At 39.2% G+C, this 24,946-nt stretch overlaps 1 protein-coding gene across 1 annotated transcript in view; it reads right to left on the bottom strand.

Moving 5' to 3' along the window:
* Positions 1 to 836: 836 nt before the first annotated feature.
* Positions 837 to 24,946, bottom strand: part of KCNK1 (potassium two pore domain channel subfamily K member 1) — a 35,758-nt gene continuing 11,648 nt past the window's right edge. Inside the window, exons 2-3 of the mRNA XM_074863150.1 lie at positions 6,341 to 6,736; positions 837 to 3,455 (exon numbers count right to left, since the gene is read on the bottom strand). Of these exons, the coding sequence (XP_074719251.1) occupies positions 3,196 to 3,455; positions 6,341 to 6,736 (656 nt within the window). The 3' untranslated portion in view covers positions 837 to 3,195. The remainder of the gene's footprint in view (positions 3,456 to 6,340; positions 6,737 to 24,946) is intronic.

Raw genomic sequence — 24,946 nt, 5'->3', positions numbered from 1 at the left:
CAAACATGGCTGTCACACGGCTCCAAGATCAAAACTCAAGCAGGTTCTTCTATTTTCTTTCCCCCAACACAACTGAATGGCCTGCCAGTTCTTTCCCTTGAAATAATAATAAAACACATTTAATGTCTGAAAGACAAAGAGAAGATGACAAATGTCAGCTGTAGCATGGGAATAAAGCTATTAATGGGATGCCTTGATCAACTGAAGACAGGAGAGTGAGGATAGGGTCCAGGCAATCCTCTTCTGCATATAAGTAATTTGCTCACATTTCTTACTCCCTCTTGCAACTTTTGTTTCGGCACCGTTGTTTCACGACCCATGCTTTCCATTTGGGTTTACACACAACCACTTCACAGTTTGCCTCTAGGAAAGATACACACTTTATACTAAGGTTCTTGCATGATAATCTTTCTCATTCTAATCTTGATTCCAGTTTTAACTATTCTGATCTTGTGTGTTGGCTTCACATCACATAAAAGCTGTAGGAAATGAAAGCCATTTTAATCAGTGGTACTGATATCCTGCAATGACAGTTTTTCAGATTTCCTCAAATATTGGAGTAGTTAGGTTATAAAGACAAGGTAAATGTTATGCCACTATTTTTTATTTGCTATAATGAGTCAGCATCTGAAACAAAAACAAACACACTTTGGAATGCTTTTTTCTATAGGAATAATCAACACAATACTAAGCTACAATTAATATCAAGGTTAGGTAACACACTCTGGCATTAATGGTGCCTCCTTGAGCTGAGAAAGGCTAACTAAAGGATGCACAATCTTGACAAACGCAGACACACACACAACCCACTAAAGAAAATACTCCCCACTTCATAGTGCAGGCAGGCAAAAGCCAGACTTTTTATTTAAGTTTAAAATAACAAATACTCACCTACATCACAGTATACTGCTTAGTTTATCGCTTCTGCTTTGAATTCTGTGCTTTCATTTCATGTGTCTACATTTGTACACGCTGCAAAGTTAACTTTGTATATTGTTTAGCATCTGTGCATATCCTTTAGAGCTTAATGTTACACTGAAATGAAATCTTGAATTTTAAGGTACTGAAAACAATCAATAGAATTCCACTGAAAAAAACAGTATAAATGTTTCTTATAGTACAGTACTCAATTTTGTCAATGTCATTTTAATGCCATAGTTTTCAATTACTGACTGTATAAAGAGAAGCCTAGGGAAAAAAAAAAACCTCTAAAATGCCATTCCTAAGTCTGTTAAACTCTGGTGATTTATGATATATGTACAGTATATAAATATATTTATGTATATATGTACATATATACTGGTTAACATTCATTATAAATAGAACTGTGTTAACTTAAGCAGTATAAAAATAGCCACTTTCCTGGGAACATGCAAACACAGTATGCTCTCACCTAATCTATAAAACCCAAAACATTCAAAACTTTTAGCTCTGGTTTTCTATAAATATAAATTTTAATTGAAGACTTTCAGCTGATTTAACCATAAAGTAAGTTTTTCCAGTAAAGATATAAAATCTGTTTGATGCTAGCTGTAATTAAGCTCAAACACAGCATATTTTGGGTTATTTACTTTCAAGTATTTTTCCCACGTGCGCTAAATCTAGACACACTGCATTTTTTTCTTTTACAGTAAAATATTATTCAGCTCTAAACACTAAAAGCCAAATTACAGGCAATCCGGCATGCTTGCTTTGCAGGGAAAAAGCTCTCCTCTACACTATTCCTATGTGGGAGGCTGCTCTAATATGGCTATTTGTGCTCCAGACCTTTTGTTCATTGCAAAGCATTCTCAAGATTCCCATATCGTAGATTCTTAAGGCCAGAAGAGAGAGTACTACAACCCCTTAAGTCTCATCTCCTGCTCACTGAAATTCACTCCAAGGTCCCTGCATTCAGCACAGTGACTGGTAGCTGGACTAAAACACCTCTCCTGTTACAGCCAAAGAGGTTCCAGCTTCAGAAGTTGAGTGAGATCTTGACTTTTTAGTGACTTTTCCCAAGGGGAAAAAATTTCGGTTCCATCTGAACCAAATGTGACATTTTTCCTTTTTTCTTGCCATATGAAAAACTGAAAAATTGTTTTGCCCTGAAACATTCCCTCGTCCTCCAAAGTGCTCTGAGTACTACTTAGAAAAGCAAAAGAAGAAAAAGGGGCTATGTTCAAAGGTGACATGATTTGTGTTCCTCCACTTACCTATCAGGTCAGCAGAGAGCACACACACTGGGTTGGACTGTGGAAGAAACAGCACTGAGTCCTTCTGCTCAACTGATTTCAACCATCTACTAGGAGAATGCCATAAGCACATGGCTATGCCAATTGTAGCACATGCTGACTCTTTTCCATTTCATTCCACATAGTTAAAAACCCACTCCTGCCCATTTCTGAGGACAGAGGACTGAAATGCAGCTGTCTCCCTTCCCTACAACCCCACCTCACCCAGCACTTTGAACTGGTCTTGATATCTCTCAGAGTTTACAAAAGTATTTCATATAAAGACAAACAGCATGGAAGACTCAAGGCACACTCTCATCAGGACAACATTCTTCTTGTGATTAGGGGACCTTTTAAGGAAGTAGGAAATCTGAAGGTAAATGGCATGGGCAAAGGAGGGACCGGAGCCTTATTTTTTCATTCCTAGAACTATTATTTGCACCTGCAAGTTACTGGGCAATATAGGGATGATCTAGATACTCCCCCATCCAGCAGATCTATAGATATTGCTCTGGAAATATTTTCCAGATTAAGATATTTGGTGTGATTGGACTAAATCTGTGACTATACTTCTGACAATCAAAAGTGCACATCCCAAAATTTGCTGTCACCCAGTTGCAAGATGGGGTGTGCAACTAAATGAGTTGGATGTCAGTGAAGGCCTACTCTCTTACAGATGTTGGATGAAGCTGCTTGTGCAAGCCTTTCTCTCTGGCGCCTCTGAAAGTGGTACACCTAACTCCTTATCCCTCAAGCAAAATGCTCTAATGTTCCCAGCCACATCCTACGTTTTTTCCCTATTCCCAGGGTTGCTCCCACATTTTTCCCAGAAGTCTTTTCTATGTCAGAAGTGATGAATCCTTGTTAAAGTAGCACAGTCTTCCAGCTTTTATATTTTCAGAAAAAAAATATGAGGCATTCTATTTCTTATGGTAAGTAGCATAAATGCACCAAAACAATGGTAATACAGGATACCCCTGTATTAGTTGTTTAGAGAGCTGTCATTGGAAGTTGGGGACTGGGAAGTCACAAAAGGCTCGTTTGCCTTCTGATCGTCTTTCATGGAGGCTGCTTGGTCTGAGATGGAAGAGAAGGAGAGCTGGTCATGTTCCATTATATGCACTTGGTCCTCTTCCTTGTCCTTCTTCACATAAAACAACTTCCTAAACTTTTTGAGCTCATGGAGTTCACAGAAAGTCTCGAGAACCACCAACATTGCAATAAGACCCAGCAACAGATAACCTGGGTACAAAAAAAAAAAAAAAGTGTTTTAATTATTAGCAAATTAAGTGGGTCTGGAACATTTTTAAACCCTGTAACTTTTCCCATGCCTGTCATTGCTGAACAGTATCTTAATTTTCTTTATGACCCAGTTCCAGAGCTCTGTAACCCACTTTGGACTGTCAAATCCTTTTTTTCTTTTTTCATTCTACAATCAACAAGACTCACATAATCAAAAAAAAGTAACCCTAGTGGCTTTAATTCTGTTACAACTGTACAAGAGAAAAATAAGTAAAGGCATTAAATGAAACAGAATCTTAAAATTTGCCATATGCATGCTCCCCCACTTACTTATGACCTTCATGATTAAGTGCTCTTCAAAAGATTTTTTTCCCTTAATATTCCTACATATTATAAAAAGAAGTAAAACAATGGCAGCTAATTATGGTTATTTGCTGTTTGTACCAGTTTAGCAGGACAAATCACCTACATTTTATGAAAACATTTGAATTATTTTCCTTTAAAATTATAAGAAGATATCCAATACCCTGAGTGGAAAAACAAAGCAACCAGAAATATGTACAAACCCAATAAAATCAAAATGAAAAATCACTGCTGATATTTTAAAAACCTGATGAAGTCTCTACATCTGATGACCTTGAAGATATTTGCAATGTTTTACTAATATACATAAGCTATCCAAACTTGGAAGTGTTACTTAAACGATATTACTGATGACTTTGGTGGTGTACTGACTCTGATTTTTAAAGGTAATAGTCAGCTCTCATAGACTGAGACTTTGGAAATGGAGCTTCATATGGTTAATAGCCCACTGTGCTCTTTTTTTTTCTTCCCCTCTCCAAAGATATGCATCTAGAATTTGAGGGAAGGTGCTAAAATGAGCATTTCTTAATCTCAATGTTTCGTTAGATCCCTGCTACTGATCATTACAATTTAATGAGGAGCATGACTACTTGAATATTTTATCATTTCAATGAGTAAATCAAGCAGAAGCTAAGTGTATAATTATTAGTACAACATGTTCATCCAAAGGCTGAACATTAAATGCGCTGAAAGATCAACATAGATTAATTATTATAATCTACATATGGTCACTGTTCTTTTACCTAAAGGCATAAATATTTCACCTGTAGTTACAGATTACTCGCTGGCAATAACACTCTCCTTTTCCTTCCAGGAGCACCATTAAATCAATATTGCAATAGCAGGTACTGATCTACATCAGCACTACAGTTAAAATTTACGAATTGTTTTTAAGCTTTATCTCATGACATCAAATGGGAGGTATGCCTTAACACAAGGAAGAAGTGACAAAGCTATGCCAATTAAAAGGCATCTATAAATCTGCATAGAGAATTTTATAATTATCTCTGAAACTCAGTCCAGCTGATCACCACTTGATGTAGAACAGGACTTGTGTTCTCCTAAAAATTCTTGAAAAGCCTGTAGTGCTCATTATGCATTTTCTGATGTAGAACTCCAAAACTCTTCTTGAAGAAAATTTATGTTCAGCAAGAGAAAACATTTTATATATTCTGTTTGGTTCCTTGAATTGTTCACATGAAAGGAAAAACAATAATTTAGAAGTTACGACTTTGAAAACTGTTGAAATTAAATATTCTAAGGTCATAACTTTGACTAAAAGCTACTTTTTCCTTTTAGCATTTCCTACAATTTATTTCCTAAGTGTTTTAAAGTTTGGAAAAGGATAATCTGAGCCATAATGTTTTCTTCTGATTTTGAGTTTTCAGAACGGCTAAAATTTTTACAAGGCCTTTATTACGTGTGACTTTCTCCATTCAATTCATCAGTTAGCATCGCCAGATCGACTCCACAGATCAGCAGGGTAATAATTAAAAGCTACTGCTGGTAAAATAAACATGATGGGTAGAGGGGGAAATCTCCTGCAATGAGAACAGACCTGGCAGGAGAATAACATGAAGTGTTCTGTTGGCTAGTTCAAGGCCCTGCTTCAAGGCACGAAAATTCCAAGGCCCAATCTTTCTTTAGGGAAACTACAAAACCAAGTTAATGGACACTTTGCCTACATTAAAATTGCTGGATCGTGCACAGCTGCACAGACAAATGCATACCAGCCTAAGAAAAGGACCTGACACGAAAGGTTAGGTTAGGCCGTTCAGATCTTTTAAGCAGTATGCCTGGTGACCCCAGGACTGCGCAGACTGAAGCTGTATCAGAAATGGGGGTGCTTCAAAACACTGTCACTAGGAATATTGCCCTCAGCATACATTCATTCAGAATACCAACACAAAGGTAATTTTCTTAGCTCTACTTTGATCAAATCACTGATCACTGTGCCTCTCTTCTGTGTCAAACATAATTAACTATTTAAATTTAACATTCATGGTCTTGTTTTGCTGTCATCTCAGTTTATTTGTCTCTCTCTGACTGATATGCACCAGTGCCAGCTTCAGCTACCTTCTGTTACAAATGGAGTCAGAAACTTTGCTATTCTGCCTCATTTCCCATTGCTACACTCGATTCATCTCTGCCCACTCGTCTTCTCACCTTATGAGATGACCTTAGGTTACAAGGATCATCTGCCTGGCTCTGTGATGCACTGAAATCTTAGCCCACAATGCTCATAACCATTTTTATAACAGTAATGCGAGCATTTTTGTTACTGTTAATAAGAGAGTAAGTAGCTATGGTTTAGCACAGTGGAATTCTGGTGTTAGCTTTCTCTTTCTTAACTAAGAAAACTGACCTTATTTAAAGGTTTCTTCTTTGCACAGCTACCTACAATGCCCGGTTTGCTAGCTGACAGCTCACAAAACAATCACCATCCACAGAATGGAGTGGAAAAGTCTGATTTTTTTTTTTTATAAAATGACTTTTATTTAGCTGGTTAGTTTGATACTTACATGTAATTCCAATTTTATACAGCTCTCTGAATTTTTGATTGTAGCCTTCTCCTGGAACATAATCTCCAAGGCCAATGGTGCTCAGAGAAATGAAACAAAAGTAAAAAGATTCCAAAAAATTCCAGTCATCTTCCAGAACAGAAAATATTGCTGCTGGGATTAAGAAGAAGCACGAGACAGTGATGAACCCAAGGACTACAGCGTGGATGATTGCAACAACTTGCTTGGAGAAGCCCCAGCGAATGTGGAAATACAGTACAGGCCGCCTGGTAACGTATACAATGATGCGCTGTACCACTGCTGTCAGGAAAAGCAGTGTAAATGGGATCCCGATGACTGAGTAGACGATGCAGAAGGCCTTTCCTCCATCAGATAAAGGCACTGTGTGTCCATAACCTGGAACAAAGCAGAGGAGATACAGGTTGAGCTAAAGCTGGGAGCTCACGGACCAATTTGATATTGGCTATACTGTGTGAGAAAAAAACTGCTTCACTATTGCCAATTCTGAATTCTGCTATTCTTGACAAATACTGTTCAAAAGTCTGTTTTAAACAGGCAAACACAGACTAAGTACTAGAAATAAGCAAGTAAAAATAAAAAAAAATATTTTTGTACTTTAAAATTGCGAACATAACTGTACAAACGCTTATTTTGGAGAAGGAAGTAGTACCTAGTCAGGAGTGGGAACCTATGCCAGGAAATCTGTGTTTTATTCTGGATTTTCCTGCTGACCTTTTTGTTTAGTTTTATAAAGTGATGGAGCTTCTTTTACTCACCTTATTAAGTAAACTAATCCATACTTCAGAAAAATGTTCCTACACCTACTTTGTAGTAACACACTCTAAGACCTTTTGTGAAAATCACTAAAATTACATGTAAGTATTATAATCAGCATTCCATGCTATATACCTCTATGCTTCCGCAAGGTGTTTAGATGATAATCCACCAAAGATACCTAAAAGCAGAACATTTTCACAGAAAACTCCTGGGATCTAACCACTGTGGCTGGATTTTTGCCTAGTCATTTACACATGAGAAGTATCAATAGTGATTTGCTCAGAGTGGAGGAACATACCCACTAGTGTAAGGCTGATCATGGCCAGCGATCTCAATTCCACAAACGTGTGCAATTACACTTGTACCCAGCACAAAGCAGCTACGCTGCCAAAGCACACTCTGCCAGACAGCCTGGTTCTAAATGTAAATCATAGGCACAGGAAAGAACAGTAAATCCAGCATAAACCAGGAATGCTTTCTTCTGTTTGCCAACCAAAAAATGAGTATTTGTTTTCATTGCAGCAAGGAAGACATCTAGTTTGGGCAGTCTTTACACTGTTATCAAGCCAAGCAAGTGCAGAGGGGCCCTCGTAATTCTGCAGCCCCAAATCTGTCAGTGCATTCGGGTTACATTAGTGCTGTACAATGAGGCATTTTCCAGAGCTACTGAAATTAGCTATCTTGAGGAGCCCAGGCAGGGCTCAGTGTGTACAGGGTTATGCTGCTTCTGATCTCTGAACTGGGCTCACTCTACACTTGCCCAGTCTGCCCAGTGCAGCACTGGACCGAGCAGATATTCCCTAAGTGTTCCTGGAAACCCTCTGGGAAACTGGCTGCTCTGCAAGTCCCATCAGGTTTTATATGAACATGAGAGATTTCCCCTCTACATTAATGAATTTAATAGTAGAAGCACCTTTTAAGTTTTCCAGCAGAGTAAGAGAAGGAAATATTCTTTTTATTTAAAATGCATAGAGACACTTCCAGACGATGAAAGGTGGGCAAAATGTCTTATCATTACAACATACAAAGTCTTAGAGAAGAAACGCAAGAAGTGTAGTTTTCCGTGTTAGCTAACCTTACAGGAAACTTCAGTTGTATTTGAATTTTAATGACATTATGAATAATTTACCCAAGCTCAGTCTTTTGAACCCCAGAAAATTGTATTAATTCATGGCTTTTTTTCTTGCTCACCTTCTGTTTGCTTTATCTGCTTTGAGATAAGAGAACCAGAACTGCAGACACAGCTGAACCAGATTTATGAAGTTGCAGAGAAGGTTTCTCACCTTGTGTTCTACTCCATCCCTAATAACACTGGACATTTGACTGGTATTTCTGACTACCACTGAGCTGACATGTTCTTGGCCCTACCAGAAGCCCAGGATCTTGCCCCTCAGAGGTATCTGGGAATCCACCAGTGCAGATCCCATCACTTCATATGTGAAACTAGGACTGGTTTTGCTGTGTGCATGACTTAACACGTTATCCGCACTCATGTTCAAGGGCCATTTTATTGCCCAGTTGCCCTCCAGAGTTCTTCCATCATCATTACTGCCTTAATTTTGTGCTTTTAGTAAACTTTGTTACATCCCTCCTCCAGGTCATTTATGAACATGTTGAACAGCACAGGCCCCACCACAGGCCTCCAAGAAACAACTCTTGTGACATTCCCCTACTTCAAGAACTAACCATTTTCTTCTACTGTTTTCTGTCTTTCCCTGTCTCACATCCATATGAGGACCAGCACCAGTTGCTTAGTTTTCCTGAAAGCATTTTGTAACAGACCATCAACTCCAAGTTTGGAAGAGAAGGTGTGTGTTTTGAGTAGATCACAGGGTATCTAAAACTGAGCCGTGTGTCACCACAAACATAAAAAAGGCAACTGCAATCACATCAAGGTGTGTTCAGTAAAGCAGAACTACAGGTGTACTATTTGAGTAAGATGCAGATCAGACCTCACCTGGACTAATCTACCTCATTATGTGCATCTACACTTAAGGAATGAATTTGCACTGGAAGAAGAGCAGAGGAAGGTTACTGAAACCATCAGGGCAATAGAGACTACTTTATGAGAGGAAGATAAAAGTGGTTGGCTTTCTTGGCACAGCTGAATGGAGGCTGAAAAGTGATATAGTATCTCCCTGTTAATGCATCAGCATACAAGTACTACCAAGGGAAAAGAAATGCTTTAGATGAAGAATAATATTGCCACACAAACAAATAGCTTTGATGTAGCATGAATAAACTTAGTCTAGAAATTAAAAAAGGTTTTTGAGCTTCAGAGAAGAGTTTTAGAGCAGACATTCACGTTCAGTACTGGGGAAAGAGCCCAGCTATGTTTAAAATGGAGCTTGATGAAGCTTGATAACTTTATGGATAGTGCAACATCGTGAGGCTATACATGGCAAGCAGAAGTTGAGCTTGCCAACCTAGAAAGTCCCTTGCAAGCTCCAGGTTCCTAAATTTAATATATGTTTGCACTGTACAATTAATCCAAGCTTTCATTAATTTGAACTCAAATATCTGTATCATGTGTACAAAAAAACAACCCTACCACTCTGACACCTTTGTTGATTCATTACGCACAGAGCAGGTTGATGGTGATTTAATTCCAGACTCTGCGCTGACCCAGGCAGCCATCAGCTCATCTATTGGTGAGGAGGGGTTCTGTTACCTCTCCAATACTTCTCTCATAATTCCTTCTGAAGGACAGACATTATCCTTCCAGGTGCTACACAGTATGCACCCAGACTCAGAGGAAAATGTAGAATGAAAAAGACTTTACTACAGGAAAGTTTGCAACAAGGTTATATTAAACTGGGTGCTCAGACTAGCCCGCCTGGTTAACCCCTACAGAAATTTTCCCAATTCACAGAATTAGTTGAGGTGCCTGAAGCAGATGCTACCTTCTAAGGTCTGCTCTGCTGTTCTGGTGAGGTTGTCACATCACTTAAGGCATAGCTGAGGGGACTGTGTATCTGCTCCTCAGCTGCTGACAATTACAGGAACTATAATACTAAAGAGGGTTGACAGTTTCAAACTGAGAAGAGAATATATGCTCCACTCAACCAGCAGCAGTAAGACAATGACATCTTCAAAAAGCAACACATGAGTGATCAATGTTTGCTTGCTACTCAGGATACAGTCACTGCTTGGGAATGATTATACTGAAAGGCTTGAGCTGAAACAGTCACAATTTATGAGGTTATGGCAAGCAGGGAGGAAAAAGATCCATATTCTTCCCAGTATGAAATTGCTTTTATGTGACTTTTCCTAACAATGCCTATAATCTTAGTCATCACTGTACAAAAGTCATTAAAAAAAAACCCCAACACAGCCATACATTAAAAGAGAGGAAATCGCAGATCCGAGTCAGGAGATACTCCATGTCTGCTTTCAGACACTTGCACTCTATTGCCTCCCATCTCTGCTCCTGCACCTGTTTGCAGCTTCTTTGTAGTGTAACCTTCAGTGAAATTCCCTTCTATAATCCCTCTGTAAAGTGTCTAGCACATGCTAGTTCTACATAAATAATAGATAATAAAATGTACGCCTATTTGCCTTTTTCAGTGGAAACTACCATGTTCAGAAGCACTACAATTACAATCCTAAAATACTCTTTTTGTTATGTGAAAAGGATGCTCACAAAAAGGAGACTACTTATGAAGACATTTCTTTATTCTATCAAGGAGACTTGCTATGGATGACTAGAATTAAATTGCCCATGTAGCATATCTGATAACTGTATTACTGATTATGAAGACAGACAAGATTTACTGAATGCTGTGTGTTCATATGTATAATGCAAATATCAGATAACAATCACCTGTTTAAAAGGACTGACCTTTGAAATAACCAAACCCTCAGATAACCTGCCCAAATTCAGAAGATAAGTGATACCAGAGATAAAAGGATATTACTCGCATATAATCCTTTCTATTGTCTATTCATAGCTTGGTGGTACCACTCCTTCAAAAAAGCTCACAGAAAAAAACGTGTGCAAGACTAGCAGGATTTGACAAATTAAATAATATCAACGTTCCATCTAGCTCAGTGTCTTGAGACAGACCACATTTGATTGATTCATACAAAGAGCAAAACCCACAAGATACAGACAGTTGGGTTTCAGTTTTGTTCACATATGGGGATTTTTTCCTTAAAAGTAATTTACTCTCATGACTTGGAGGACTTCTACTGTTACGAGTTTACAAAAATATACAAAATGTCTTTATCTGTTCTGATGTAATTTTGAATGTCATCATAGTCTACAAAAGTGCTTATTTTTAAAAATAATTTAAAATGCTTAAATCTTTTTACATTGATCTTGGTGCTGTGAGTTATACAGGTCAATTATGTGTTCAACAAAATATTTACTCTTCCATTTGCTGTCTTTCAAGTTAGTCAGTTGCTCTTGTATCTTTGTAAAAAGGCTTGGTCATGACTTCTCTATACTTTTCAGTGGTTTGTCCCTCTTATGCAAGTTCCTCTTAGTTATTTTCCCTTTTGTCTTACCCATGTTTAATTGTTCCTGTTAGATCACTTTGTACAGAAATAGGCAGAATTGATCATCCTATTCCAGGTGAGATATATTTTCTCCCTCTATTTTTATGTACCATCACACTTTGTTTTCTAGAGTTTCTAGGTAGCTTACAACACCATCCAACTCATAACAGCCTATGTCAAACCCAGCATTGCGTACGAGCAATTCACACTATTCTTCCACTCTGTGTCAGCATGGCACTTGTTGGCACTGGTGTTTTCCCCTTTCATCCTTCTCAGATACTGCTTTGACCAATCTAAGCAGTTCTGTGTCATCACTGTTTTGTCTCTTTGTAGTTCAGTCCCTCCTGTAGCTCATTAATTGGTCTTCTCTCTTAAGAAACAGTGGCCGCCTTACAGGTCTTTCAGGACCCTAAATTGAGCATTTAGTGCCAGAGTGCAGAGGTGCTGCAATTCTGCATTGTGATAACCCAGCCTGGACTTCCACAGAGAATTCCCCAGAGGCTGCCCTGAAGGGCAGATGTCTGAATGTTGTAAATGGATCTGACATCAGGTGAGGCAAGCAACAGGCAAACAGGTGCCACAGCCTTCGGAAAGCTTCCCCCAGACAGTCTCTCCCAGGCTATGGTGATGAAGCGTGGAAGGTGCGTATGCAGGCTGCAGCACTGGCTCTTTCTCTTGCCCCTCTGTTACACCCCCAGGGCATTGGCCATCCATGATTGCTGTCATGGGCTGGTCCCATGAATGGGCACAACCATCCACAGCTTTAGAGCTTGCTCCTCTCCCTTCCTGACTTAAACTGTCAATGGTTTTGTCCTCTGTTTTCTTCTGCCAGGTGCTCTTCTCCCTCTTTCCTACCACAGGTTTTGTCAAGCCACTGCTCCCTCAGGTCCCCCTAGCCCCAGGTGAGCTGTTGCAACACCAGCAGCCCTATGTGGCACCACCAAGCTTCTCAGGGCAGGGAGGGGGTTATCTTCAGCACATCCAGTGTCCTCCCTGACACACCCATTCAGATGGCAGTCATAACACCCAACCCCAATGGGGTAACACAACACAACAAGCACACTTATCCCTTTGCTGGTTTGATTCAGTGTCCCTGAAGAGAAGTCAGACCTTTAAGTCTGCTCATAATCTCAAAATGCCCCAATAGAAGAAGTGAATCATGTGCTGTGTATTAAAGTTATGCAAAAATCTTTCATTCATCCCAAGCGTAACATGACTCACTGGAATATGATGATGGTGAAGGTCAATGATAACATTTACATAATTTCTACACTGTTATTTTTATAAACCTTTGACATTTTCCACTGCGTTTAACAGTGAAATACATCCTTCTTCATAACTGGTCTATTATCTTCTAAGATAGAAAGGAAATGTCAAGTGACAGTAGATCCATGTGGCAAGAGAGATTACAAACAAGTCTCAAGTATTTTTTCTATTGCAAGGGAGAGCACAGAAGTAACTAAAGTGATGAGAAACTTGTTCTACAGAGTTCAAACCAACAACATTATGATTGAAGTAGTTGATTAGGAAGTTTATGTAAAGTACAGCAGCTGACTGGGCCATAAATATGCAGGCAAAGGGCACCTACCATACAGAATGAAATAAATTAGAAAGAGATATGCTATATTATGCAGCATATCTACACATGCCAAAGCATCTGCTCAGAATCAAATTATTTCAGAAAAGGTATTTTGCCTTTCCTACTTCTACAGAGTGTGTGCACTGCTAAGGACCAGCTTTGATGATGGCTGATAGGCAGGTAGTTAACCAGCCTTTTAGCACACCATTGCACACAAGCCTTTCTGCCCTGCAATACAGACAGAAAATGTAAAGGACTGTAAACAGACATGAAAACAGGTCCACAGCTAAAAACGTGCAAAACAGTAGCATTGTGCTGCTAGAAAACTTTTTAGAACTCTTAGTCAGAGGTTTGAGACACAGCAATACCATTAAAACAAGACATTAAAACTAAATTATATGTTAAAAAGGGGTAAAAGTTGAAAGTTCACCAACTCAGTTTTGTTAAACAAACCTGAGAACTTTGATTTCCAGTCAGGCTGAGATAAGCTACCCCGTACGGCAGAAAGGAGGAGGAAAAAAATCCACTGTGTTAGGCATTTTTAAGCAGAAGAAATACATTTGGATGTTACATTTTGCTACCTCGTCAGCTGACCTAATGGAACTGGTTTTGTGGGCATGGGGGGGGGGGGGGGGGAGAGGTGCTGTAAACTGAATTGATGAAATTATCTGGGTGTAAAAAAGAGGGAAAGTGAGAAGGAGATTTGTTTGAAACCTAGTTCATTTCACTAATCAAAGCTTACAGCACAATCCTCAAAGAGTTGCATTGGCATAATTAGGGAGGTGATGAAGGGTGTGGCAGAAACCTCTTAAACCAGTTTTGCCACTGAAGAAAACATTCATTAGGTTCATCCTCCCACAACACCAGTAAGGGTGATTTAAACTGCCAGCTGAGGTGATTTAGTATGGTGCCATTCCAGTTCCCTTCAATAATAATATATCCCTCAAAGCTCGCTAGAACAAAAGTGGTAAAACCATATTTAAACAACTAACCATGAGGATTAGATCTTCTCCATAATGATTTCTCACCTAATCACTTCTCAGAATAGTTTTGTTTTGCCAATTTCTAGTGTCAAAGGACTTTGGCTTTGAACATAGTCAGTTGAGTAGTAAGGTTGTATGAGTAATTTGGATGGCTGTCAGCAGCATCTGAACCCAAGAAACAAGCCCATGGCATGTATATATTGCCTTCTATGTTCAAAGCCAGTTTAAAAACCAATTTCTACCAGAACAGCTGTACATCAGAACATTTATATCTTGTAAAGCATATGAAGTCTGCCACATCCAGTCCTGCACAGGAAGCAATATTTCACCTGCACAAAGAAACTAAGCTAGAAACTGCATCCACAGATGCTGGGAAAAGGGGACGCTGATGAATGAAACTGGGGAGAATGTTTGTATGAGGGCAAGGGATATTTCCACACTATTTCTGTGAATACATTGAGATAAATAGTTCACTTTATGGTCTTAGAGTTGGTATTCTTTAAGCTGCCCAAGGATTTGTACCAGTGCTGGCAAAACACTGATGTTCAATTCTTGTTCTGAATAACGTGATCTGCATCAGCCTAAATAACCAGTGTGGCGGTGGATACAGCTACAGATTGACATGTAACAGCACATCCACATTCAGAAAACACAGCAACTGTTAATCAAAAATAAATAAACAAACCCAACCCCTCATGCTGAGACCAGAAGTCTGATTCCAATTTCCTACTGAGTATGTTCTTAGACCTCTCAAAAGTTATCCTTTTTCCTGCAATAAGCCCAGTCCCAACTCCGTGCCTTCTTTGGGAGTCCCACATGAAGAGAAAGCAAACGCTTTTACTGACCTGGACCTATGCACAGGGTGGCACTTCTAGTGGAAAATCACTTCTGCAGAAATAAATAATTACCCATATAAAAATATATTAAAAAGTTGGTATTTAAAAAATAATTTGTGCATATAATATTTTTACATAAATGTAATAAGCATTTAGAACTTAATACATAAACAAATATTTAAAACTAAACTAAAACTCTTATATTTCATACAAGTATTTCATATATCCCACAATAAATATCACTATTGTTTATATTCTTTTCAGTTATTGTATACTTATTGTGCTACCAAAACAGAATAAAAATATTTTCTTGCACTCAAACCATACAACTTCAGTATAAAATATAAAACAGCAAGTGAACACAAATGGAAAGGTAGAAAAGACTGAGATGCTACTGCGCACTGTGCGACACAACAGCACCCATATTGCCATTTGCATCATCACTACTTAACCCACCCTTTCAGGTATTTATATTCATTGATGAGCTTCCACCGAGCGTTCTCTTCTCCAGGCTTAACGGTCCCAGTCTCTCCCACCCCCCACAGGAGAGATGCTCCAGTCCCTTCATCATCTTAGTGGCCTCTCACTGGACTCTCTCCAGCAGCTCCATGTATTTTTTGTACTGGGGAGCCCAGACCTGGACCCAGCACTCCAGGTGTGGCCTCACAGTGCTGAGCAGAGGGGAAGGATCACCTCCCTCAACCTGCTGGCAACACTCCTCATGCAGCCCAGGATACCATTAGCCCTCTTTGCTGCTGGGGCATGTTGCTGGCTCTCCTTCGGCTATTAATTATGCAAAGGAAACTGAAAGTGCATTAGGTATTTTCAGATGAGTTAAACAATTGGGACCAGAATAAAACCATACATTGTATATCTATTTATTTTCTTAACTATAGGAAAATTATAGTACCATTTGTTTATAACAAGAACTCCCAAATTTTTGCTATTATAAGTCCACTTAGAATTTTCCAGAGTGATACATGCTGTCCCCTCCTGCGGCTTAGCAGTCCTGGAAACTCCCAAGTTCCAAAAAACATTTTATAATTCCAAAATTACAGCACAGAAATCCTTACATTATTCATGTTTACCATGAACCCATTTCTATGATCTCCAAGGAATATTCTTTTTCTTTCCAGCTCGGAAACGTATTAAGATGGTTGTTGCCTTTAGTCCAACCCAGCTGCTGATGCTGCAGAATTGTCTGTTCAAGAAGAAACTTCTGTACCCTGTATTGTATTAAGGTTGCTGTGCACCTTTATATATAAACATGAGATATAGGAGATGGGAATACTGATGTTGTGGCCTGGGCATGTCTTTCCAATTCCATTTTTTTTCTGTACCAATTACGTGGCAGCAGGAACTGTTGTCACCTTAAATATTCAGGATAAATGACAATAAAGCACAAATAACCTTTTAATTCTTTCTTCAAATTCTGACATACTTTCATATGAATTATTATAAATATTTTGTACATGTTCATGTACAGATTAAAATATAGACATGCCTTTTCAAACTAGGGAAAAAAACATGTTCTTGAAGACTGATGAAAAATAGATTTGCTTTGCTCCACCGGTGAGTTAGCTGCTCTCATGATCCACAAACACTAATATTAAAATGCATAAAAACATTTTTCAATCAAATTTGAGTGACAAAACATAAAGCAGTACACATACCCTGTTGTCATTTCAATTAGCAAGAGAAAAGCTGCAGTCAGTGCAGGGGAACCCCTGAAAAGTATATATTTATAGATGGCAATTTTCCATTTTTAAAATGTGATAATTTTTGATATTCTTCATGTCCCACAGAGTAGTAGGAGAAATTACAAGTTGTCATGATGAAGAAAATGTTTTTGTGTTGTCGGGCTTGTCAGCAAAACTGGTCCTTTAAAACATGAAAATAGTTTGATTGCAACAGGAGCCGAGATCTTATTCTAAAAATCTCATCTGAATGTAATGAAAAAAAAGCACCATTTGATCAAATTACTTAAAGGATCAAGTATCTGCCAATTCCTGCCCAGAACCAATTATTTTGACTACTGGAATGTAAAGTATAGCAACAAAAAAATAAAAACCAAAAAAATTTGCATAGTCACCTTGTTTACATTAGTATTACAACACAGTAAATGTGTATCGTAGAGTGGAATACTTGGTAGCATGGACCTAAATTTGTCATTATATTTAGGGAAGTCAGGGTTTACTTCAGATTTGCTCAGCTCTGTGTACAAAGACTGGGTGCCAAATAACAGCTGAGGTGTGCTTCACTACTCTCCAGGAGTGCCTGTTTCAGGTTGTTCAATTGAGAAGTCCAGTCTGCACACTTCAAAACTGCTCCGAAAGTGTGAACCAAAACAGGGAAGTGGGAGTAATCTGGAGATTAGTTTCAGCAGTGCACTCCTGATCTGAACCAACACACTACGCAGGGCCAAGAATCTAGCAAACTTCAGCTGCCTTCAGCTTGAAACCGAAGTTAACAGCACTTCTCTAGCATCAGCTCCTGCACTCATGCTCAGCAGTGCCATGCCAGAGTGCCTTAAAAGTACTGTTCCGCATACATGAAGTGTTTCCACTTCTCCAACAGGCTCCAGATTTTTTGTAGGAAAGGCTTTCACTTATAGTTTCTGAATGGCCATCATGACTCAGCAAGAGGAACGGCAACAGTACTAACAGTCTGTGAGGCTACCTGAACCACAGGTCATTCGTGAACATACAAGGATGCTCCATGAGGTGAAGCAAAACTGCATATAATGCTGGGCCAAACCAAACAAAAACTAGTATTTTCTAATTCGGACCCAGACATTCTATGGTTCCTTTCATCAGAAAGTTCATCCATTGTCGCTCACACCACCGTGCAAGGCAGCGCATGCCCCACGCACAGACTGCAGTCTGATGGGCGTACTGAATTGCTAGCAAGCACTAACGATTTGACGATTTACAGTGGCTGCTGTTTTAGCTAGTATTTACCCATAGTTACTAGTTAATGAAGTGAAAAACATTGCAACCATATAGCAGTGATGCTAATGATGAAGTCATACCCACACCAGCAGTTAAGATCCATATGGGGAGGGGTAGAGGGTTATAAGGAAGTGCTCAGTACTGATACTGCAGAGAAGAAGGAGGTGTACTAGAGCAGCACAACAGTAGATGGAATTCACTGCACAGGAACCAAATGGAAACAAAAAAGTAAGTACCAAAATTAGTATGTCTCTCCTACATCTGAGATGATTATTAGCAAGTGTTTGGTGCAATACTGTCTCTTCTCAACAGAAGTATCAGAGAGAAATACAGCTCAAAAGTTAATAACTTTAAGTGGAAAATGATAACGTTCTTTCATGCTACCACCCAACACTGGATCTTGCTAATCCTGCCTGGATAATTATGTATGAGTAAAGCAGACATTATCAACCCAAGGGAACTGTTAGACCCTTCCAGCACAGTCTACACAAAAGCACACGTTGCTCGTCACCAAAAAAGGATCTACCACATGCAAGACAAGGGTGGCAGGACTCCAGGCCAGGCACATACTCCATTCCAGGGCTACTGAACATGCCTTTAAAAAGGGCACGCTCTCTGCAGGAAGAGCGTGGGTTCTCCAGGCACTCAGCTGGCAAAGCTTTCCCACTTACCCTGCAGGAGCAGACTTTTCAAACCCTAGCTGTAAGCTACACGGCTCCTATCAAACTGTCCATTGAGAAACTCCTTTTTGTTGTGACATGCTAAACCTTCAGCCCGACATGAGGTTTGTGTGGGCTGGACCTGTGCTCCCACAGAGCCCTGACAACTTTGGTCATGTTTTTTTGAAGTGACATGTCATTAAAGACTTCACGCCCTCTGTATGCTTCACCCAGTGCTCAAGGCAGGAGCAAAGCCTAAATATGCGAGTGCCTTCAGCAGACAGAGGTCTGTTAAACCTCCGTGGCAAAGCATTCAGACTTCTATCACAGACGATAGTCAAGAGATAGGCATGCATTTCTGGGTTGGCTGTTTAGGTTTGGTTTTTTGTTGCTGTTGTTTTTTTAAAGTTAACAGCACTTTTTTTTTTTTTTTAAACCTGAAGTCTTTATACTAGAAATTGGTTCCTCTTAGTGTTATCCTGGATTTAACACTCTATAAGGGTTAAACTGCAATCAAACCAGGATCTGTCTGGTGTTGGGATATTTTTCCCTCCACAGACCTCTCAATAACCGCATATTTCTAGAAATACCAATCCAAAACACAAACATCACTTTTTAGATCTGCCTCTAGCAAAGATTTAGCATAAGTAAAGAAACCTGTATCTTGTTTGAACAGTTATTTTCCCTGTTATCTCAGATTAATTTTTCAGTGCAGGAAAAAAAAAAAAGAAAATGACAAAAGTCTGCTGAATAAAACCCAACCAACAGGTCAAAAGCAAGGTGAGACTTCCTGAGGGCTCCTCTGAGAATTCAGTCAGGAAAATTCCAATTATTCTTTTATTGGTTTACTTGCCCGCTAGGCAACAGATGGTCAAAAATCTGTATCAAAGTAGGGGCCCCACCAACAAACTACTTCATTATGAATGTTTTCTGATAGAACAAACTCTGTAAGTCTCAGAAACTTAAATTTGATAAAAGAGAAATAGCAATGAGCTTTATTACGAAAGCTTTACTTGTAGTCCTCAGAAATGTTAGAAAACAAGACGAGGTTTTGTGCTGGTCTTTTGTCAAGGGTTTTTTGCACTGTTATGTTCAGCAATGTGTGCAGCAGCACTCCCACAGTAATGGACTTTTTAAAGCCACTGATCACCGAGATTAACATGCAATCAAAGAAACATTAAAAGCCTTCATTAAAAGCCTTAAGAACTTCAACACCAACTTCAAGGTATTGAAAGTGGTACAAGCCTTTCTGCAGTTCTTCCTGGAATCCACATCCTCAAATATTCAAAGTAGGAAAAAAATCTTAATATGGACAATGTTCTGGCAGAGAAACCATGAAAGAGAAAACATTATTGACTAGATTTAGCCAGTAGCTTGTCCATGACAGTGATCTTCTAATTTCTCATGTTAATTTGCTAAAAAGCATGATGAGACTTTCACCTTGACTGTTCCATAAAGGTGATGTGCTTTACACAATAGTAATGCTTCCAGATTTTGTCTTTAGATATGGCAGTCTGCACCTATGGAAAAACTCATTTTAGCACCTAAGACACATTTACCTGGCAGCAAAGCTGAGAGGAAACACACTTTCTGAAGGGACTGGTGGAAGATGGAGCTTTTTCTTTCCAGAAAAGGTCTGGAACCATGGTTTCATTTCATGCTACAACTTTCTCTTTCCCCACCCCCTCTAATTTTCCTGTAACAGGTTTTAAAGTTCTATCAATTACTTCAGCCTTCCACCACTTGAACGACCTTGTTTGTGCATGGTCTACCACAGGGATGTGCCAGCTGCTGTCGCTGAGCCCAGCACCTGTGCAGTATGGTACTCTACTTGAAGCCTGGTGCAATTTACTGGGAGAGGTTTCTAAAAATTGATAATTTGCACCTGTTACCATCCCAAATGCACCTTGGGATGTGTCAAAAGCTTTGAATGTGTTTCAGTGGCACTTACTGCAGTGCTTTAATCACATATCCAATTAGTGAAGAATACCTATCTAGTCTTGCTAAGTTATCATTTCTTGCACTGAAATGAGCCAGATTTGTTCTTCCTACCATCTGGGAATAAAAAGAAACAACCAGCTGCAAATTAGTATGCTTCCCACCTCCACTTCTGAAACAAAAATTGCTTTATTGCACCATCAGAAAGAACAGAGCATGAAAACAGTGAATGAAACTGGTATTGTGGGCAGTAAGGAATTATCACACAACATTAAAAAATTAGGCCATTTCATGCTGTGGAGTTAAAATCAGATCTGTAAGCAGCATCTTTGCATTAAAATGCAACCTCACATGGAAGAAAGTGTTATCTACTAGATACAGCAGGGGAATAGGAATTTATACTTCTAATCTTGTTATCGATTTAATATGTGGAACTCAGGGAAATTACTAGCATCATCTCCCTTGTCTGGCAGAGAAAGACACATAGTCCTTACCTATCTTTGTAAGATACATCAATATTTCGTATTGTCGTGCTTTAACCCCAGCCGGCAACTAAGCACCACACAGCTGCTTGCTCACTCTCCGCCCCCCCATCCCCCCCCCAGTGGGATGGGGGAGAGGGAATCAGAAGAGTAAAAGTGAGAAGACTCGTGGGTTGAGACAAAGACATTTTAATAGGTAAAGCAAAAGCCACGCACACAAGCAAAGCGAAACAAGGAACTCATTTACCATTTCCCATCAGCAGGCAGGTGTTCAGCCACCTCCAGGGAAGCAAGGCTCCATCATGTGTAAGAGTTACTTGGAAAGACAAATGCCATCACTCCAAATGTGTCCCCCTTCCTTCTTCCTCCCCCAGCTTTATACGCTGAACACAACATCATATGGTATGGAATATCTCTTTGGTCAGTTGGAGTCAGCTGTCCTGGCTGCATCCCCTCCCAACTTCTTGTGCACCCCCAGTCTACTCATTGGCAGGGTGTTGTGAAAAGCAGAAGAGTCCTTGACAGTGTAAGCACTGCCCAGCAACAACTAAAACATCAGTGCGTTATCAACATCATTCTCATCCTATACCAACTACCAAGAGGAAAATTAACTCTATCCCAGCCGAAATCAGGACACATACATAAATCAATCAGACATCATAATGCATTTGCATACAAATAAATCCTATTTCTGTCTTTGTTTTAATAGCTATTTCTTGGAAACACGAAGAATTCAACAGCACGTAAAGCAAAACAGAAGCACATCAATTTAACACAAAGAGCAAGAATCACTAAAGGAACTAACAAAACCACACAGAACTCAAGCGCATCAGTCTCCACTTTTATATGTGACATATTTCATCTGGAATATTCATTTCTAACTTAAAAATAATAAAGAGAAATTAAGAGACAATATTTACAGAAGGGTCAAAATGAGGTGCTTTTTCAGATGAGATGGTTAGGTCTAAACTCTAAATCACAGTCCTAAATATGATGCTTGATGGTACTCTGCCATCTGAATGTGGCCTAGCTGAATATACTCAGTTTCATGCTCAAAACAGAACATTAATTTGCAAGGCCCAATGGGGAAATACTTCAACTGTTGTGAGAACTAGCTTAGTGTACCATAAGCAAGTTTTACAGATACACTAGTCCTATTGAATCATTCACATGTTTATGACATCCTGCACAGCAAACACTAATTGTGGGAACCATAAATCTGACTAGTTACACTGGAATCAGGATACCCAGGACAATCACAACTGTGTGTCTTACCAATAAAGGGAAAGTTGCACATACTATTTATGTTCATAAGATGATGAAACATTTGGGTTTGCTTATCTAGAAGAAGTTATTTAGAAATAGTGATGTAGCGTTTAGAAAGGCAAACTACAGATACAAGACATTTAGTCAGCAATGTGAAGACACAAACAGAGCAACTTAAATGCTGTGTTGTTTTCAAACACTATATTGTCTGTTTAGATTAATGGCAATTTATTTTAAAATGGTGAACCTCTCTTCAGTTTGTTAGAGAAATGTGTCTTGGTGGATATTTGATGTTTCCAGAAATTCTTACAACTATAGGATGATTTTCCTAGTGCAAATACATCATTCTAGCCTCTCAGGGACATAATAAGATAGCCCTGCATATAATGAAAGCAGGCAACATTAAATCAGTAGGACAGTTCAACAAAAATGCTCCAACTGCCCCATCACAATTCCGGACCCACCATGTCAAGTCAAAAACCGTCAACACTGACCAGTAAGTCTGAGTCCCATTTCCTTAAACTCCATTACGTGAAGGTAGCACACAAGACTGAATCATACTAAGGTTTCTCATGTTCAGCACCCTCCTGCCAGTGGCCAACATGAAAAAGGATGGATCGATGCAACCTGTGACTCTCTGAGGAAAGTGGGTTGTTGCAGGTGGCATCTCAGAGATCTGTATAGAGGGAGAGGGAATGTAAACTGGTTGATAATTCCAAAATAAAGGCCTATCATTGAAGAGCCTGGGCAGCAATGCATAAATTGACAGTTAACACATCTTTTCAAGGGAGAAAAGTATTTGCAAGTGTCTGGTCCTATGAATGCATCCAGTTTCTTGTAACTGTCAATGATCAGATTTTGTAAACCAGTTACAGTAACTAAACACAACAGTATGACTGCATTACTTCCTTACTAGTTTCAAGGATAATGCAATTTATCACATAACACTAGTTACCCAGTGGGAAAAAATAAAGTTCCCCTTCAGATGTGTGTACCTGAGGTGTACCAGAGAGAAATACTGTAGTGGTGGCATCTGTATTAACAAGAGGACTCCTGATAAATTCTTTCAGCTTTGCTAGCTGTCATTTTAATCCTGCTTGAAATAATGCTCCTTTACAAGGGGCAGCCAGCAATTGTCAAATGCATTATCGTTACAGGGAACATGTTCTTAGGTTGCCAGCTCCTTTCTTACATCTGTTGTTAATTTGGCTGTGCATTTCTGATTCTTTCCATGCTTTCATCAAATTCTTACGTGAAATGTCTAATTTAATCCTAGAGTTACTGCTGAGAAAGAAGATCCTTTTCTCTATGTGGGTCTACCCTCTCTTGCATTGGCTGTAGTTTACCTGACTGCAATTGCTCAGAGCAAACTAATCCAGCAGGAAGTGAATACATTTCTTCCAGTCTGATAAACTGACTTGGCTTACTGTTGTGGTCCAGTAGGCAACAGTCCTAGCACAGGGAATAAGGTTGGACCATAGGGTGGGAATCAGGAGTCCAAGACATCTTCCTTCTGCTGGCAGCACTGTTAGGTAGGCTCAGTCTATTCTGTTTTACATCACCCTGAGCAAACATTTTACTAGGTATTAGGAGAGGCAATCAGCATGCTAAAGCAGAACAAACACTGCCTTCTTCCCACAAAGGCTACTCACACATTTGCTTATGTGGGCTGTACTAACTGATGCTTAGTTTGTTTTCTACACACAGTACACAACTGAAGGATTTCCTAGAAGGGAGTGGCAATTATTTCTGCAGTCTCCACTGAAGGAAAGATACAGAAATGTGCATTGTACACTTTGATATGCCTTCTGTGAGTCCCTATTCAAGTACCTGCAATTTCCTCTAATATTACTGAGCCGAAAAACTATTAGTGAAGGAAAGGAAAAAAGAATATCCAATACAAGAAAATTAAAGCATGCTGGAGTACATCCACAGGACGGGAAATCAGCTTACTGTATGGGAATGCAGCCTAGCAGTGGGAGCAGAGAACTGCAGGACAAAATTCACAGGCTCCTATTCTCAACTATACTAATGGCTCTTACATAATATTTCACCAGTGTTTTTCCTCTTTGTCTTAGTTCATCCTTTTTGCAAAGTGCATACAGAAATATCACTCTAATCGCACAAGATGCAGAACATAACAAAAGTGTTCTAATCAGTAAAGCAGTTCCTGGTATGAGCATGCTTCAGCTTCTGCTGATAAAAAATGGTTCAGAAATGTGAAAGATTATCACCATCTCCCTCATGGCATCTAAGGACATGGTATAAATGCAAGGCTAAAATCTGGCACTCCAACTTCTGTTGAAGATGTTGAGAGAGTTTCTATCTTCTGCTTTGGTTGAGATTCATGGCTAATAATAATTTCTAGTGTAAATGACATCTTCCTCGAAGCAGCATACAAAATTCTGTCAGGTGGCAATTACTCCCAGAAAGCATGACCTGAACATTAAGCTGGCTTCACTTAATACAAATAGCTGTACTAAAAGATATGACTAAAAGATAAAGATTTATCTTTGCACTATAGATAGGCAGAATGTAAATGCATAATAACTCCAATAATGAATTAAGGCAGGATTTTGCCCTTAGATTTACTCTTTTCTTATCAACATGAATTGTTGATTCATGCAAAGAAACA

The sequence above is a fragment of the Strix uralensis genome, chromosome 3, assembly GCF_047716275.1.
Source record: "Strix uralensis isolate ZFMK-TIS-50842 chromosome 3, bStrUra1, whole genome shotgun sequence".
In the NCBI taxonomy this organism is placed as follows: Eukaryota; Metazoa; Chordata; class Aves; order Strigiformes; family Strigidae; genus Strix; species Strix uralensis.
The sequence above is the reverse complement of the archived record's forward strand: the minus strand, read 5'-3'. Positions and strand labels throughout refer to the sequence as shown.